This window comes from Nerophis lumbriciformis, linkage group LG28 (genome assembly GCF_033978685.3).
Source record: "Nerophis lumbriciformis linkage group LG28, RoL_Nlum_v2.1, whole genome shotgun sequence".
Taxonomy (NCBI): domain Eukaryota; kingdom Metazoa; phylum Chordata; class Actinopteri; order Syngnathiformes; family Syngnathidae; genus Nerophis; species Nerophis lumbriciformis.
Genome location: NC_084575.2, coordinates 16622603 through 16640566, shown reverse-complemented (window position 1 = coordinate 16640566; position 17964 = coordinate 16622603). Strand labels below are relative to the sequence as shown.

The 17964-nt window shown below is 42.6% G+C and overlaps 1 protein-coding gene across 2 annotated transcripts in view; it reads right to left on the bottom strand.

Moving 5' to 3' along the window:
• pik3c2b (phosphatidylinositol-4-phosphate 3-kinase, catalytic subunit type 2 beta) overlaps window positions 1-17964 on the bottom strand; it is a 35163-nt gene that overhangs the window by 718 nt on the left and 16481 nt on the right. For both annotated transcript variants that reach the window (XM_061923752.2, XM_061923753.2), the window contains exons 7-33: window positions 17281-17360; window positions 17142-17205; window positions 16855-17001; window positions 16754-16787; window positions 16469-16664; window positions 14165-14287; window positions 13910-14077; window positions 13675-13789; window positions 13458-13600; window positions 13195-13383; window positions 13032-13125; window positions 12860-12954; window positions 12600-12780; window positions 12366-12473; window positions 12057-12149; window positions 10840-10969; window positions 10626-10762; window positions 10372-10541; window positions 10121-10277; window positions 9938-10047; window positions 9500-9701; window positions 7555-7679; window positions 7328-7445; window positions 2786-2858; window positions 629-735; window positions 416-544; window positions 1-327 (exon numbers count right to left, since the gene is read on the bottom strand). The exon at window positions 1-327 is cut by the window's left edge and continues 718 nt beyond it. In XM_061923752.2, coding sequence (XP_061779736.2) covers window positions 136-327; window positions 416-544; window positions 629-735; window positions 2786-2858; window positions 7328-7445; window positions 7555-7679; window positions 9500-9701; window positions 9938-10047; window positions 10121-10277; window positions 10372-10541; window positions 10626-10762; window positions 10840-10969; window positions 12057-12149; window positions 12366-12473; window positions 12600-12780; window positions 12860-12954; window positions 13032-13125; window positions 13195-13383; window positions 13458-13600; window positions 13675-13789; window positions 13910-14077; window positions 14165-14287; window positions 16469-16664; window positions 16754-16787; window positions 16855-17001; window positions 17142-17205; window positions 17281-17360 — 3480 coding nt within the window. In that variant the 3' untranslated portion in view covers window positions 1-135. The remainder of the gene's footprint in view (window positions 328-415; window positions 545-628; window positions 736-2785; window positions 2859-7327; window positions 7446-7554; window positions 7680-9499; window positions 9702-9937; window positions 10048-10120; window positions 10278-10371; window positions 10542-10625; window positions 10763-10839; window positions 10970-12056; window positions 12150-12365; window positions 12474-12599; window positions 12781-12859; window positions 12955-13031; window positions 13126-13194; window positions 13384-13457; window positions 13601-13674; window positions 13790-13909; window positions 14078-14164; window positions 14288-16468; window positions 16665-16753; window positions 16788-16854; window positions 17002-17141; window positions 17206-17280; window positions 17361-17964) is intronic.

Genomic DNA, 17964 nt, shown 5'->3' with positions numbered 1-17964 from the left:
GTGGGACCAGAATGTTAATTTCAACGACGTGACACTGCAGCAGTTTGACAATAAACTCTCACACAGAGCGCACCAGCCACCACAGGCTTTTACTTTGAAAGGATTTCCCCTTTTATTCCTCTGACCGTTCCCGTCTCAATGGGCAGAGTCTGGGTTGGCGCATCCCAGCTGGTGCCAGTCCACCCAGTGCTGACCTGGGACTAGTGTAGTGAGGGGGATGAAGGTCTCTCCCAGCAGAGTGTTGTCCCAAAAGGCCCCATCTCCCAGAACCCTCAAGTGGATCACCCTCTGGTCCAGGTCGCCGCGGGGGATCCTCTCGTACACCAGCTGCAAGAACGACACACGAGTGAATGAAAAAAGCCAGGTGGTCCCGTTAACGCTTCTACAAACATCGGTCATGTCAACATGTTAGTACCATCTCGTTATAGGTGGGGTTACACGTGCGCCTCGCCGCCTTGGTCTTCCTCTTGCTTGTCTTCTGAGGGTCTGGGAGGAGATAGAGCTTCACGTAGGGGTCCGGGTCCGTCCCATCCTGCAGGGGCTGCTGCTCACATGCAAACACACTCATGTCAGTGCCCAGCCAAAACACAAGAACACGTGACTTGCCAGCGGACACACAAACACTGACCAGTCCTCGGATGTGCATGACCATGATGAACAGTTTGTCGCTCCTATAGGAGATGGACAGTTTGACCTCACCAAGCTCTTTTCCAGAAACTGGAGTCCATGGAATCTCTATAAATAGATAGATAAATAGTACTTTATTGATTCCTTCAGGAGAGTTCCCTCAGGAAAATTAAAATTCCAGCTGCAGTGTACAGAATTAAATCGAATTTAAAAAGTAAATAATTGGGGTATAAATGGAAACAAAATAGAAAAATATTACAATAGAATAAAAAATAAAAAGCAACAATGAGAATAAAAATATACCAGTAAAATAAGAATATAACAAGAGAAACTAGGCAGTAGTGACCATGTTATGAAAAATTATTGCACTGTTACAGTGACGTGCGGTCACTAGAGGCCATCATGGAAAGAAAAAAAAATGTAAAAAGAAAAAAAATTAATTAAATTGTTATATGTATCCAGTGATTATACTATAAAGTTATTTTCCGTTTAACTTCACCAGTTTTAGATTATTTTTATTCAAAATCGCTGAATTTTCACATTTGCCGTTCAAATACTGAGAAGAGACGGTGCGGTGAACAGCAGCCAGTTGAGGCACGTCACTCAATTGTGCCTCACCATGGATTGTGGACTCGACTAACTGCTGGCCTGCTGTGCAGTGAGACCGTATTGCTATATGAACTATATTATACATTTCCATAGTTTAGTTAGCTGAGGTATATAATGTACAGTGTATTTTGTCAACAACTGTATGTGTGTAACGTATTTCTTGTGCTGAGCAATCATAAAACTGCTGCGAAGACGCACTGTGTGAGGATCGCGTAACCCCGCCTCCTGGTGCCGGTTATTGCACCTCCGCCGCAGACTGCACCCCCCGACCGGAGCGCCACACCAACCAAAGCCCACACCCTCCACGTGCAAGACCAAATCCACCCAAAAAAAGTCACTTAACAAGAAGCCAAAAAGTGCAAAAACAACATTGCTCGCGCCGGAGGAGCCGTGAACGACTGCAGGGACACAACATTAGGTACACCTGCAGACTGCAGCACGGATTTCGTATTTCATTCATTCACAACTCCTCCAACACGAACACCACTGTTCCCGCACTTATAAGTAAAGGTAAGACCATAATAACGTTTTTTTATTAAATGTGCTTTTTTGTGTGCTACAGTTTGTATGTGTAAAGTTAAAGTTAAGTTAAAGTACCAATGATTGTCACACACACACTCGGTGTAATGAAATTTGTCCTCTGCATTTGACCCATCCCCTTGCTCACCCCCTGGGATGTGAGGGGAGCAGTGGGGAGCAGTGGGCAGCAGCGGCGCCGCGCCCGGGAATAATTGTTGGTGATTCAATTCCAACCCTTGATGCTGAGTGCCAAGCAGGGAAGAATGCTGGTATGAGCTTTTAAACATAACCCGTTAACTGCTGCCAATCAAATGGTGAATAAGATACTCTTTAGGTTTCATATGTTTGTAAATCTGACTGTGATGAAGTCAGTGCCTCACCAGCCATGAACCTCACCGCACGTCACTGCACTGTTATAGTTTTGCATCCCCTGTCATCCTAGTATCCCCCGCCCTCCCAGAGAGGAGTTGTACAGTCTAATGGCGTGTGGGACAAAGGAGTTTTTTAGTCTATTAGTCCTGCATTTGGGATGAAGCAGTCTAGCACTGAACAGGCTCCTCTGGCTACTGACAACGGTATGCAGACACACGATGGATATGTGACAATATGTAATAAATATACAACATGAGGAACATTATTACACTGACACAAGGAGTGCTCCCATTAAACTTTAACCCCTAACTACCTATGAGTGTGTGTGGGAGCACGTGCACTTTATCTTAGGTGTGGTTCCTTTTAAAGCCAGAAGTGATCTAGGGAAAAGGTATTCAGTTTCGCTGCTCTAAATGCCTACATGTTTGAAAAGGTTCATCAGGTTGTGCCTGGTTTTACTTACACACCGCTCTGTCTGTGCGTGCCTGTGCGTGCTTGTGTAATGATCAGTGATTTTGTGGAACTATTAACAGTGCTTGGCAAGGACACACTTAAAATTTATTGTTTAAATCTCAATCCGTTTTCTATCCAGATTAAATAAAAGTCTAATTTAAAAACTGTGTGTGTTACATGGGAAAATGAGACTTGACATGCAAACCTGCTTTGCTGCTGCTCGGCACAGGCCTCTCATCTCTTGGAAGCGGGTGGAAGAAGGTGTAAACCAGATCACACTGCACAAACACACACACAAAAATACTATAAATAAAATAATGCGATAGTCTACACATAACTATTTTAAGCTGACATGAGATATCATCCTACCTGTACATGCTAACAGACATAAATGCTAAATAATAAATGTCATATAAAAAGGCAGTGTGTGTGTGTAAAGTAGACACGTCTCTGCTGCCAGTGTGCTCAAACTGGAAAGACCTGATAGAGCACAACTGATCCCTCCCTGACTGTGTGTGTGTGCGTGTGCGTACTGATATAGTATGTTGTGAGAAAGGTCAAAGTGAATCGCAAGAGGAAGGGTGTTAAATTAAGCAGAGTGCCAACATTCTTGATGTACTGACAGGAAGGCAGGTTGGCAAAATATATTTTCTTTAAATTTTTATTTTATTTTTTTAAATTAATTTAGTATTGACTAGATCCATCCATTTTCTACCGCTTATTCCCTTTTGGGGTCGCGGGGGGCGCGACCCCAAAAAGGAAGATGTCACTGCATTTTAAATCAAGTGACATTGTTTTACCAAAGGGGCGTTCACACATTGCGGTTTCTTACACTGCCATGAAATATGTCCCAACGATGGTGGAAAGCATTTCTCAACACGTTTTGAACACGGCGCCAAAGCAGACTGGCGTGGTAGTATCACAGATCTGTCTAAAAGGCGGCAGAGTCTTTCACTCTGCATTAACCACACTGCCTCCCTGTAGCTCCTATGATGAACCCACAAGTCTTCCCTGTTTAACTCCATAATTACCACGTTCACATTGTGAAGGTCTGGAAGGGAAATGTGAATGGCGATTTATGTTGGTGTTAATTTGGGTTGTAACAACAAAGGGTATTTATCGTATCCGCAGTAAAACCCCTGGCGGTTAGTATTACTGTTATAAATTAAAATGATGGAAAAACCATGATTGATAACTGCACTTTGACAAACTCACAGACTGACTTCGCCAGGTTGCTGGCTTAAATGCTAACATGAAAGCAAGAAACTTTAACATCGTTCCTTATTAAAGGGGAACATTATCACAATTTCAGTAGGGTTAAAACCATTAAAAATCAGTTCCCAGTGGCTTATTTTATTTTTCGAAGTTTTTTTCAAAATTTTACCCATCACGCAATATCCCTAAAAAAAAGCTTCAAAGTGCCTGATTTTAACCATCGTTATATACACCCGTCCATTTTCCTGTGACGTCACATAGTGATGCCAATACAAACAAACATGGCGGTTAGAACAGCAAGTTTATAGCGACATTAGCTCGGATTCAGACTCGGATTTCAGCGGTTTAAGCGATTCAACAGATTACGCATGTATTGAAACAGATGGTTGTAGTGTGGAGGCAGGTAGCGAAAACGAAATTGAAGAAGAAACTGAAGCTATTGAGCCATATCGGTTTGAAGTGAACCATATGCAAGCAAAACCGACGAAAACGACACGACAGCCAGCGACACGGGAGAAAGCGAGGACGAATTCGGAGATCGCCTTCTAACCAACGATTGGTATGTGTTTGTTTGGCATTAAAGGAAACTAACAACTATGAACTAGGTTTACAGCATATGAAATACATTTGGCAACAACATGCACTTTGAGAGTGCAGACAGCCCAGTTTTCATCAATTAATATATTCTGTAGACACACCCTCATCCGCTCTCTTTTCCTGGGGGTCTGGCGGCAGATTTCTTTGACTTTATCGTTGGAAATGCATCTGCTTTGAGTGTCGCAGGATATCCACACATTCTTGCCATCTCTGTCGCAGCATAGCTTTCGTCGGTAAAGTGTGCGGAACAAACGTCCAATTTCTTGCCACTTTTGCATCTTTGGTCCACTGGTGCAACTTGAATCCGTCCCTGTTCGTGTTGTTACACCCTCCGACAACACACCGACGAGGCATGATGTCTCCAAGGTACGGAAAACAGTCGAAAAAAACGGAAAATAACAGAGCTGATTTGACTCGGTGTTTGTAATGTGTTTGAGAAAATGGCGGATTGCTTCCCGATGTGACGTCACAACGTGACGTCATCGCTCCGAGAGCGAATAATAGAAAGGCGTTTAATTCGCCAAAATTCACCCATTTAGAGTTCGGAAATCGGTTAAAAAAATATATGGTCTTTTTTCTGCAACATCAAGGTATATATTGACGCTTACATAGGTCTGGTGATAATGTTCCCCTTTAAGAAAAGACATTGCTGTCTGAGTAACTAAGATATTACATTTTGAAAATTGAATAAACCTACAAGCTGTACTCTCTTAGAACAAAGGGATTAGATATGTGACAAAGGTATTTTTACATCGCGTTCAAGGACTGCTGAACAGAGTACGACGCCACAACGCCCGCCAGAAATAATAAAAATATATTTCATTTGTTACACACTTTTCATTAATTAAATGAAAAATGAAAATTGTCTTTATTTGACCTGCTGCTATACTATGTCTCAAAATGTTAACATGTGCTCAATGTTTCCTTACCATTATTGCGATGTTGTCTATTACCATTGTTGGTATATTCATTATTCCTACATTGTTGATACAAATTATTGTTACAGTGTAATAATTATTGTTACAGTGTAATAATTATTGTTACAGTGTAATAATTATTGTTACCTGTGGTAATGCCACTATGATACAACATCAGTATTATAATCCGTAAACAAAGTAAGAGTGAAATTCATGTGAATAATCACTGAATGGAGATCTGGGGGTGGGATTAAATAGGTTATCTTCTTCCCACTCCCTTTCAGGCAAAACTGGACAATCATGCATTACATACTATACATTACCTTTTGCACTATATTAATTTATATTATTATGTGTTGTCAACTTTGTACTTTTTTATGTCATTGCCTGAAATAAATATATAAATGAAAAACAAAAAAAAAGTACTATAGTACAAACAAACAATTTAAAAAAATAAAAGCTTAGCCATTAAAACAGATTAAAATACTAATACTAGTGAAGCATAAGAAACACAAAACATGCACAATTGTGGGTTTTGTAACAGTGTGTATTTATTTTAGGCGACTTGTCCAGGGTGTACCCTGCCTTCCGCCCGAATGCAGCTGAGATAGGCTCCAGCGACCCCAAAAGGGACAAGCGGTAGAAAATGGATGGATGGAAAAAAGAAAATTGGTAAAAAGATTTCAGTGTGTGTATAAGTAATTATTAAGCACATTCAACAATACAGAGATAATGATATTTGTGATAATTTTGGTCACGATAACCGTGGTATGAAATTTTCATATCGTTACATCCCTAGTGTTAATCCAGAATAATCACAAATTTAGAGGTGCAAATACGGAGGCTTCCGTTCTTTACAGGGCAAAAAACTTTTTGAACACGGCCCAATTTGAACGCTGCGGATCTCAGGGTTCGTTGCGGATGAGTGACGAATGACCAGGTTTTGTGTTTGGTGTTAACGCGGTTTTTGGTGGAGCACGGCGAATTGACAAACCGCCATTAACCACCATCCACCATGAAAGAATAACACTTGACCAGGGATTTCTAAACGTTTTCCACTGCATGCTCACAAATAAATTCCTGCTGCTGTTGCTAGGCAACGGACCATACACCCGGATGCCCTCATTCTCATTTCAGGTGACTTTTATCATGCTTCTTTGGACTCAATTTTACCCACCAATATGTGCACTGTGCAACACGAGACAATACAAATTTGGATCTACTGTACGCTAATTCAAAAGATGCATACAGTTCCACTGCTGGAGCTACTCTTTATTTTATGCTGTCCTTTTTTTTTTTTTTGCTTTAGCTGTTACATATACTGCATTATTGTACATGGTAATTGGGATTTGTTATATATTGTATATATTATATAAAAATATAATATAACAGTATATATTCTATACTGTATATATAATATGTAAATATTACATGTTATATTTTATATTGCGACTATGGTACATTTTTAGTCTACTTAATACCTTTTGTTTTCACCCTCTTTTTGTGCCCTTGTGTGAATTATCCTTTCCAACCTTATCCTTTCCCTCCTTTGTAACCGAGCTACTGTGTGGAACAAATTCCCTTGTGGATCAATAAAGTTTGTCTAAGTCTAAGTCTGAGAGATGCTAAGCAGTTGAATGTATAATACTGTATTCATAAACCTAGTTATTAAAGTTAGTGTGATTTCTTGCTGATAGGATTCAACCTAACCTTGAAACGGAATTTTTTTTTTTTTTTAACAAATGATATGCTGCAGGGCATTAAAAATCGTCCCGCCCTGACTTTCAACACCACTGTAGAAATAAAACCAGTCACAAAAACTCTTTGCTACCTCCTGGTGGCCACACAGGATGACACGGCTGATTTTTTAATTTAAAAACATGAAAAGCTGTGAGGCACATTTAAATATGTATTTTAAATTTCAGTCCACAGCTGTGTGACATATTGAAGAGTCAAACTTGACAGGAAGGTGACTATTTGCAAAACTGAACGTCAAGAGTCGGGGGCGTCTGACTAACCTGTGAGACATCAGGGGTGGCGTGGATCAGGTGCCACACGTAACCATTCAGCTCATCTTTTCTTCTGTCAGCCACTGCCTCTCCACGGGAACGGCCAATGACAAAGCGGCTCGGGAAACTTTAGGCGGGGAAGAGAGGACGTGAGGCAGTGGTTATTAACGCATGCAAGGTAGGTATGTGTGTGTGTGTGTGTGTGTGTGTGTGTGTGTGTGTGTGTGTGTGTGTACCTGGGTAGTTTGGAAGAGGGGAACACAAGTCTCAGTTTGCTGTGAAGTTCATGGAACTCTTCAAAAGTCCTCTGAACCAGCATCGCCTCCTGCTGACCTTCACGTTCCACCTTCACCACAAAGGCCTGAAACACGTAACCATAGCAACCAGTGGGGATGGGAATTGATAAGATTTTTCCTGTTTTGATTCCACTTTCTGGTTAACAACTCGGTTCTTTAACGGTTCTCTTATTGATTGTTATTTGGGGAAAAAAGAGAAAAAAGGGTGAATTAGCATCAATTTTGTTTAGTTTAGAGTAAACATGACCTTACAAAGCCTACAGTGATGTCTCAAGAGGCACATACATAGCATAGAAAAAAAACTTTTTTGTAAATAAATATAAGAAAATTAATATTCTTCTGTAGAATGTAATCATGTGCAAATTGCACAAGCATGTAACATTTAGTAACATGTCAAGCCTTTATTGGTTATCATTTTGGTGGTTCTGAAATCTCAGAAAATGTAAAGTTTTAAAAACTGTCAGCCATGATGATCAAAATGATAACAAATTAAGGTTTGACATATCTCACTTTGCATGTAATGAGTTAATATCACAGATTAGTTTCACATTTGAAGATAATTGCAGACATGAATGGACTTTTACACCATATTCTATCTTTATGACAGAGAAAATCTGGTTCCAGGAAAACATGCAACTTTTCTCTGACTACAACTGAACATTCACATACCGAAAATGCAAACATTTGACCACAAATTTAGTCTCTGCTCGGGACATTCCTCTAGCGGCAGACGTGAGCAGGGGCGAGTACTGCCCACCTCAGAGCCAGTCAGAATCTGTCTTGTGTCATGCTCACATAAATGAGAAGATCACCCTTTCAATTTAACAAATAACAGCGCTGACATGATAGGAGGTGTTAGTACCTGTTGTATTCAGATGATGTGCTAGCGTTACTGCTGCTGGGATGGGATCGGTGTGATTCAAAAATGCAACTTTCATTTATAATTATTGCATGCTGTCTGTTCAAATGTTTCAGCATATTGCTAGAATGTCCTACTCTTGATGAACGAGCAGCCTTATAATTATTACAAGTAGCGGTGTTAAAATAATTGTATCTAAGTTATCACAAAGCTTTGTGTTACATTGAGTTCAGCTCGTCCGGCGAGAAGACAAAAGCTGTCTTTAATCCTACGAAGCAGAAGGCTTGTAAAACTCCACTGTGTAGGATGGGAAGCAACATGAAGGTGTTCTGTTTCTTTCATGTATTGTAATCAACAGAAAGATATTGTCTTGACCCAAGAACTACAAAGCAGAGCGGAAGCAGGGCCAAACTCCCCTCAAGGCACCTGTTCTTTGAAGTGTTTTACGACCGTTTCTGTGAACTGTTTTACGACCTTTTCTTTGAACTGTTCTGTAATCAAAGGCGATGGCTGTTTACGACCCCCGTCCCTTAGAAACAGCTGCTGCCATGTAATCAGGGTAAGTCCAAATAAAAGAGGTGGCGTACAATCTTTCGCCAGAGCGTGATGGAGACTGTACAAGAGTACAGCCCAGACGTCTCAATTGAGCCAAATTTAATTCTGTCTCTGTTTAATTCCTTGTTTCTTGTCATCAGTGTTTGAACCTGACAAGCGGTGTTGCCATCTTTTCTTGTAAAATGTAGTCAACTTCAGAGCGTTTTGCGCCGCCATTTTGAAATCTGACGTGACTACGAACGCCGCACGTCGCGTAATGACGTCATCTCCACCCTGAAGGATCGATAAAGAACCAATAAATGGCAAGCGATTCTAAAGAATTGATACACTGGAAAGCGGTTCTGAACAAGCACCGGTTTTCGATTCCAATCCCTGGCAACCAGTCAGCCCAACACTGTCTAGCATGCACATAAAATCATTTCAGCAAAGAGTAACAAAAAAAAAACAAAAAAAAAGACTAGCGTGACTTACATGTCCCTTGCCGCTGTTGGCTGTGCGCACATGCCGACAGATGTAGAGGTTTCTGATGACGCCGTCACTCTTCGCCGTGTGAACTCGAGGAGCGAAGGAAAGCGCGGGATGGTCTTCCGCCGAGGCAAACTTCATCTGAGCCAGATTGTGGATGAAGAAGTTCAGTTTGGTCGCCACGCTGCCCAGACTGGACTCGATCAACCTGCTCGCACATACATACACACAAACAAACACACATTTGTTTAGTACTCCTGGCCCGGTGGTATGACAACATGTAACTTGTATAATGGGCCCCAAGGACGTTCCCATCATGTTTTGGCGAGGACGCCTACAGTGATTATGTCATCAACCGTGATAAATAAAAAAAGAATAATTTAGCTCCTTTTAGTTATGAAGAAACAACATGTCTAAGCCTTGGTGTAAGTGAGGTGTGTGTACCTGGTGAAGTACATGGTAGCGTCAGCCTCAGACTCGTGAGGTCTCAGAGCATCGTAGACGTACTTCAGGTCATCAATATTCGACAGTTCAGGAATACCACATGACAACATCTGCAGGTGACGAGAAAAACGCTGAGTAAAGGTTCTCTTGCGCATGTGCGTATGTGTGTGTTTCTGTGCCTACCAGGCCCAGGAGGTTGAGGAAGAGGTGTGTGTGTTTCCTGATCAGGTTATAGGCTTCACAGCACAAGTCCACAAAGTCATGGAAGCGACTGGACGGCTTGTCGCCGCCGTTGATGACGTACGCCATGTCGGAGGTAAACACGAAGGGTGCTCGATCCCTGCGGGCGTCACATGATCAACATCACATGACCACCATGAGCGAAAGGCTGGTTGGTTGTTGAGACTGTCTTAGGGGAGTTGACTAACACTCACCGCTTGATGTTGCCAAACATTTGAGCGTGTCCCAGGAACTTGCCAAAGTCGATGTGGAACATGTGACCGCTGGTCTTCAGCATGATGTTGTCGTTGTGTCGGTCGCAAATTCCCAAAATGTACGTTGCCACGCAGCAGCCAGCACACGAGTAAATGAAGTTCTCCACCGCCTGAGAACATTTCGGGATGAAGATGACATACTGGCCATTGAGTACGCCTGTTCAGAGGAATCAAGACGTAATAATGTGTAAAACCTTGTCGTACTGCTCCTCAGCGGGGTTGTGTTTCTGCAACCAGTCTGCCAGCGGTCGGTCTTTAAAGGATCCGGTGACGCCGTGCTCCACCTGGATCTTCCTCAGTGTGTCGGCCTGAGGAATCATCTCCACCATGCCTAAGTGCAGGTGACAACACACCTGTTTAATCATTTGTGAGTATATATATATGTAAACAGACTAGAAGGGTCCCCACCTCGTCCTCTGCCTGTGGCAAAACACTTGAAGATGACCATCCTCATGTCCAGACCCTCCTGGATCCAAATCTTGTTCATGATGCGGATGACCTGCAGAGTCAGCATGTCCTGGCGCAGGTCGTCCCCAGACTGTGGTTAGAGACAACTGTTAGACTCCAAAGAGTCCTGTAAACAATTATGTTTACAGAATGTAGGCCTAGGCCATATGGCCTAAAAACAAAATCCCAGATTTTTCCCTACTTAAAAAAAACCCATTGAATATAAATGACAGAGATACTTCAAAACAAGTTTTTCTTTTATTTAATAAAAAACTAGTAGTTTAAAATGATACTGGATACACTGTATTTTACTCTTGGAAAAATTCTAATTTGTATTATATTGCTCTTTTTTTACAATAAATAAATTGTACTTTTTAATGGAACAATTTTCAAATAATTAAATTAAGAGCTTCTCTTGGGAAACAATACTTCTGCTGGAATAGAATACTTTTGTTAACAAAAATGTAGCATTGCACATTGCATGCAAATAAACAATCTTGAGATCAATAAAGTGCAAACTTCTGTATTGAATAAAATACTTCTGTGAATAAAAATGCAGTATTATATATTGTATCCAAATAAATAATGAAGTAAAACATTGAGGACTATAGTTTGTTTCAGTAAGTGGATAAAGTAAACGCAGACTTTTTCATTCCCACATCTTGGTGGTGTGCAGAGCAACTGCTTTAGTGATCGCTCTACGCATTGCGCTTCTTTCTCATCATAAATTGCATCATCTTGTGTAAATAATTCCACCATAGTAAGGTGTTTTTTAGCCCGTAGTGTGTTTGTTGCTGCGTCTTGTTCGCCTCGTAAAGAGTTGTATTTCTCGCACTCGGCTGGAGGCTTCGGTTTCAGATGCTGTTTGTTGTGCTGCTGCTGGTTTTTTAAAACTAACTTTGCAGCGTGCAGTCACTTGTTCCATGCCTGTTGCCACTAAATCAAAGTAATGACAACACTTCACTTTTCTTTGGAACAAACGTCTTGCTCTCGTTAGCGTTAGCATTAGCCATGTTTTGCTATGTGTGCTGCTAAGAAAGTAAGAGGACGGGGCAAGCTACGGAAGCTCCTGAGGGGCGAAAAGTATGCAATTTTTTATTTTTCAATTCGTCTGAAACAGAATAACTCCACAATATCGAGAACATCGATATATCGCCCAAGCCTACCAGAACGTTTACCTTGAAGATGACGTTGATATTGTCGCCTAAGGGGTCGAGGTTTTGGAATGACAGCTTGAGCGGGACAGCGTTAGAGTTGAAGAAAGAACATGACTACAACAGACACAAGACCAACATTAGACTTTCCTTAGCAAAAGCCTGCCAATCACAGCTCTGCGGTCCGTGTAAAGGTTAGAACTTTTTGGAAGTGCTCATCAAGGTCTGCCGCAGGGTTAGCAGAAGGAGAAGGACGCCAATGGTGTTTACACTGGCGCTGCGACACTGTAGCCTTAAGCTCTCTCTTATGTGTGTGTGTGTGTGTGTGTTCACCTGGATGTTGATCCCCCTGACCAGCAGGGCCGGGTTCAGAGGAAGTCTACAGCTGCTGTTTACTGAGAAGAACTGCTTCATCTCCTCCAGACCTTCTCTGAGAATGTTCTGTGAGACACAAACTAACTTTTATCACCTCCAAAGTTTCCCACGTATTTTCTACGAAACAGGTTTAGAACATTATTTGCTTAGTAAATATTTAACGACTGATTTTTTTAGCGTATCGAAGCTCACTTGTCTGTTGGACGGTGCGGCGTCTCTGACATTCTGGGCCACCTTGGCCAGGATGGACACCTGCCAGCACTGCCGGTCAAACTCGTCTCTAAGACCTCGCCCGACACAGCAGAGCAGTGCGGCTAGCAGGTGTTGATAGCGAGCACAGAACTGACTGTCCTGCAGGTTGTCCTTCAGCAGCCTGAGGAGAAGATGAAAGTTGACTTTCTGTCAGCACCACAAAAAAAGTCCAGATGAAAGAAAGTTACGTAAAAACTCACCAGAAGAGGTAGTGAGCAATGCGAACATCTCCGATGGCTCTGCGGAGCAGGAAGCGGACCAGGGAGCTGTCCAGGTAACACTCATACTTCAGAGCCTGCCATCAGAAGACAAATGTGACGAACGCACACCTCTTACAGCAAAGACGTGTCAACTAAAAGCAGTTCATGCTACCTGGACCAGCTGAGGCAGGAAGTCCAGCAGCTCTGGGTCAGAAATAGAGTCCATCCATTGGACAGCAGTTCTCCTTAGTTCCTGGTCCGGGAAGCTGAAATAAATACATTTGTCACACAGAAGCTAATATGCCCAACGTCTAAATAAGTGGACAGGGACATACGTAGCATGGAGGAGACCCAGTGCATCCAGGTGTCCCAAGCAGGCCCATTGCTTCAGCAGTGCATAGATATCAGGCAGACAGGCCCACTGCCAGCAGGGGGCGCTGGCAAGAACAAGTGGCAAGGCTGCGCTCTCCGCCTGACAGAATGCTTTTTTCTCCCACAGAAGTCGCTTGTCCTCTGGCGTCAACCTGCACAGGTATGCTCAATTCTTAATGAAAGAACCAGCAGACAATCATCATGTGCATGTGCACGTGTGTCTGACCAGAAGAAGGCCTTTTTGTGCAGAACATCCTGCAGTTGTATCTGGCTGATGGCATCCAGTCTGGAAAAGTCATACTTAGGACAGAAGTCTGCTGCAGGTGGAGTGCTGAAGTGGGCCTCAAAGGACAAGGTGGGGAAGTCCACCTGTGTCAAACCATTTACTTCAATTATCTTTTTTTTTTGTACAGACCAGAATGGCGATCAAAGGTCAAGCCTACCTGCAAGATGACGCTGTCTGGCTGGCTAAAGTTTGGCGAGCTGGAGCGAGCGTTCCCACTGCTTCCTGGCGTCGATGGCCACAGGCCCAGCAACTTCCTGCCACACGTCAGCACGCTACAAGCAAACACACATACACAGACTGAACACTCCTTTCCCACATCCAAACACACTTCCTACTGTTCTAACAGGAAATAGGACGCTTCTTTACACAGGAAGTGACATCAGGGGACTTACTGTCTGAAATTAAATAGCGGCATGGTGACCCAGCCCAGAGCCTCAATGCTACGCCGCTGTTTGCCCTTATCCTCCACTCCACCGGGGGGCGGCAGGGAGCTGGCATATAGTGTCACCGTCAACTGTGTCTCTCTGGGCAACTGGTTGATCTGCACCGGGAAACAAACCCTGCTGGGACACCAAACACAGCTCAGGGGGGAGGAGCACACATAACATGCTGGTGTTCCAGCTTAGGAAGACATGCAATTCACACACCTCTGGTCCCACACCACCAGGTGAAACAGGTATTTGCTGACCGCCTGTTTGCTGGTGTGCTGTGGCGCACAAAGCTCCGCCCCTCCATGAGTCAGCGAGCAGGACAGGAAGAAACCCTCATAACTGACAAGAAACAGACAAGGTGTCACACATGTAATAAAAGATCAGTGGTGACGGGGGGGGGGGGGGTTTGAACGTTGCGTCGGTAACAGTCTGGATGGTTCGCTTCCCCTTTGTTCCGGATGACACAATGTCGAATATTTCCAAAAGCAATTTGAAATGTGGACTCGTCAGACCACAGAACACTTTTCAACTTTGCATGAGTCCATCTTAGATGATCTCGGGCCCAGAGAAGCCGGCGGCGTTTCTGGATGTTGTTGATAAATGGCTTTCGCTTTGCATAGTAGAGCTTTAACTTGCACTTACAGATGTAGCGACGAACTGTGTTTAGTGACAGTGGATTTCTGAAGTGGTCCTGAGCCCATGTGGTGATATCCTTTAGAGATTGATGTCGGTTTTTGATACAGTGCCGTCTGAGGGATCGAAGGTCACGGTCATTCAATGTTGGTTTCCGGCCATGCCGCTTACGTGGAGTGATTTCTCCAGATTCTCTGAACCCTTTGATGATATTATGGACCATAGATGTTGAAATCTCTAAATTTCTTGCAATTGCACTTTGAGAAACGTTGTTCTTAAACTGTTTGACTATTTGCTCACGCAGTTGTGGACAAAGGGGTGTACCTCGCCCCATCCTTTCTTGTGAAAGACTGAACATTATTTGGGAAGCTGTTTTTATACCCAATCATGGCACCCACCTGTTCCCTATTAGCCTGCACACCTGTGGGATGTTCCAAATAAGTGTTTGATGAGCATTCCTCAACTTTATCAGTATTTATTGCCACCTTTCCCAACTTCTTTGTCACGTGTTGCTGGCATCAAATTCTAAAGTTAATGATTATTTGCAAAAAAAAAATTGTTTATCAGTCTGAACATCAAATATGTTGTCTTTGTAGCATATTTAACTGAATATGGGTTGAAAATGATTTGCAAATCATTGTATTCCGTTTATATTTACATCTAACACAATTTCTCAAATCATATGGAAACGGGGTTTGTATGTTAATTTGTGATTTGAAAGGTTCTACTATGACTCTGCAGTGCAGTTAGCCTGTTGTGGTCATGTGACTTTCACCACTTCTTGATAGGTTTAATAAAATATGCAAACAGTTCATTAAACATGATTGTGTTTATTTATCTCATACGAACACACGCTTAAGACAGGTGTCTGCCAATGCAGCCAGCCCCATCTCGTCTCAGAGGTGGCCCTTAGTTCCCAGGCAGTCTCCATTTTTTCAACACAGATTGATGGCTGGCAGAGGAGGAGCTTGGCTGATACCATGCTCTGCTGATTACCTTTTACTGCATGTTTTGTTTTGTGCATACTGCATGTATTTTAATGACGGTCAAAGTCAAAATGATTGTACTTCATAACAGGCAATATGTTGTGTGGTGAAGCAGAAAGGAGTAGAAATGAAAGGTAAATGTATGTGTAATGTGCACATTGCATTCATTCCTCAAAGGACTGAATCTTTATGTCGAAATATCTGTCGGTTGTAAACCATCAGCAGTATCAGGCTTGTTTGCAGGTATCAATGTCCATTGTAATTTCTTTGTAACAGTTTGATATTACAGTTGTGCCTTGTTTATCGCTGTGAATTGGTTCGGGACATAATTGCGATGAATGAATTTTCGCAAAGTAGGAATCATTCATTATTTTCATAGTGAGAACATAGAAAATCTGTTCATGACCTTCTAAATAAGTTTTTTTTTAACATTATTAGGGCCCTCTCTACATGAAATAACGCCCTTTAGTCACCTTTACACAATATTTAATGCTGCCTGAGGTTGAGCCAATCAGTGGCAATGATACTGAACAGCGTGCTCTGAATTTTTTGGTTTCCCCAACGCCTAGTGACCAATACTATCGCAGTGTTAATTTTTTAAGCTTGAAACTGTTCATTTTGGACCAAAAAAAATTTAGAAAATACTTCATATATGCCCCCAAAATCCGCCATGTGTTAAAGCCGCAATTTTTGAAGCGTGATGTGGGGAAGGACGACTGTACTGATATTTCCGATTACATTTCTTTGGTTGCTAACATATGTTGTTCGTCGTGTACCTTGAGCTTTATTTTTCTTAGAGTTTTGTTTTAAAAATGGGAGGAGGGGCATGTTACATTTGTTTGGCTTTGTGATGAAGTCTGCAGCCTGAAGGTGGTGACGCATTCTCCTTTGTGTGTTATACCTGGCGGCCCAAGTGATGGGAATGCGGTGGGCGGCGTAGACACTGAAGGACAGCACGCTGGTGACACAGCCCGCCTCCTGGACAGAGACCGTGGAGCAGTGGCTCTGCGGTGTGGTGTGAAAGTTGGCATTAAAGGTGCTGCAGTACAACTCCACCAGGTCCAAGATGGCCGCTGTTAGTTTTTCTACCACTTTCTCTGTGAGACAGGATGTTCAACAGCTGCTAGTTAGAACAGAGCAGACCTGAAAGAAATGATGGAAGGGAAGGGCTGGAGTCTAAGCATACCTCTGTTCTCTCTGACAGCCAGCAATGAGGCATCCTGGGAAGACCAAAAGTGACATTATGGACATTATCCAAACTCTGCTAACTTTTAGTGTTGATTGTACCTTCAGGACTTTGGGCTGCAGGCGACAAGGACAGGCGGGGAGCTGGCTGAGGGCAGATGTCACATCAGGTGTCTCCATTGCCGCCAACGAGTTGCAGAGAGCTTTCACTGACTGGACGAGACGCTCAACGTGCAGCAGCAGCTCCACCTGGTGCAGCCGACATGAGAAAAAACTGACATCTTACATGTATCGATCAGCAAGAGTAAGCTACGAGTTATTTCTTCATTGATGTACGTACAAGTACTACTACTAATACTACGACTACTTTGTCATAACAAAATTCTGACCTCTGACAGCAGGAAGGACTCGGCTTCATTGTGGAACGTGTCCAGCAGCAGAGTCAGAGCCTCTCTGTCCACAAAGATACCTTCAGCAAGACACATCTCACAGAGGGGCACAGCTGTGCTGTAAGGCCCTGCCACTCACCTCGTGACAGTCTGTTTGATGGGACGCTCCTGCAGCAGGATGCTGTGGTTCAACGTAGACGCCATCTTGTCGTCGTCTTTCTGTTGGGTTGGAAACAAATTAGATTTTCATGTTATTTGTGCTTCCTGACTTTGACAGTATGTTACACAAAAGCTACTAAAATGTGACTTTTTCAAGTTTCTACAACATGTAAAATTGGTGCACAGCAGCATTTGATTGGATAGGAATAGGCTTGTGATAAAGAATGATTCATTCATTCCTCTAATGCAGGGGTCGTCAACAGAGGGTCTTTGATCCCCGGGGTGTCAGCAAAGGTACTGGAGGGGAGGTTGTAAAATTTGTGGTAGACTACTTTTTTTTATATTTCCCCTGCAATTTTTCCACAAATTTACATCTCTTAAAATAGTAGTTTAGAAATAGCAATGACACCCTAATCACTGTATCTTGCAGTTTTAAAATAACATTTAAGATAGCAAGAATTTAGTGCTGTAGTTATCAGCTGGCGATTGGCGCGCGTGTTGTGAGCTAGCAATTACGGTGTCAATTTCAGCGCTATACTATATTATTTGAATATCTTCGTATTGCACAATAACAAGGTACTTAGGACCAGTTTCATTTAAAACATACAAGATATATAAGTAGGGGGTCCCTGCTCCATTGCGCCATCACATTGGGGGTCGTTGG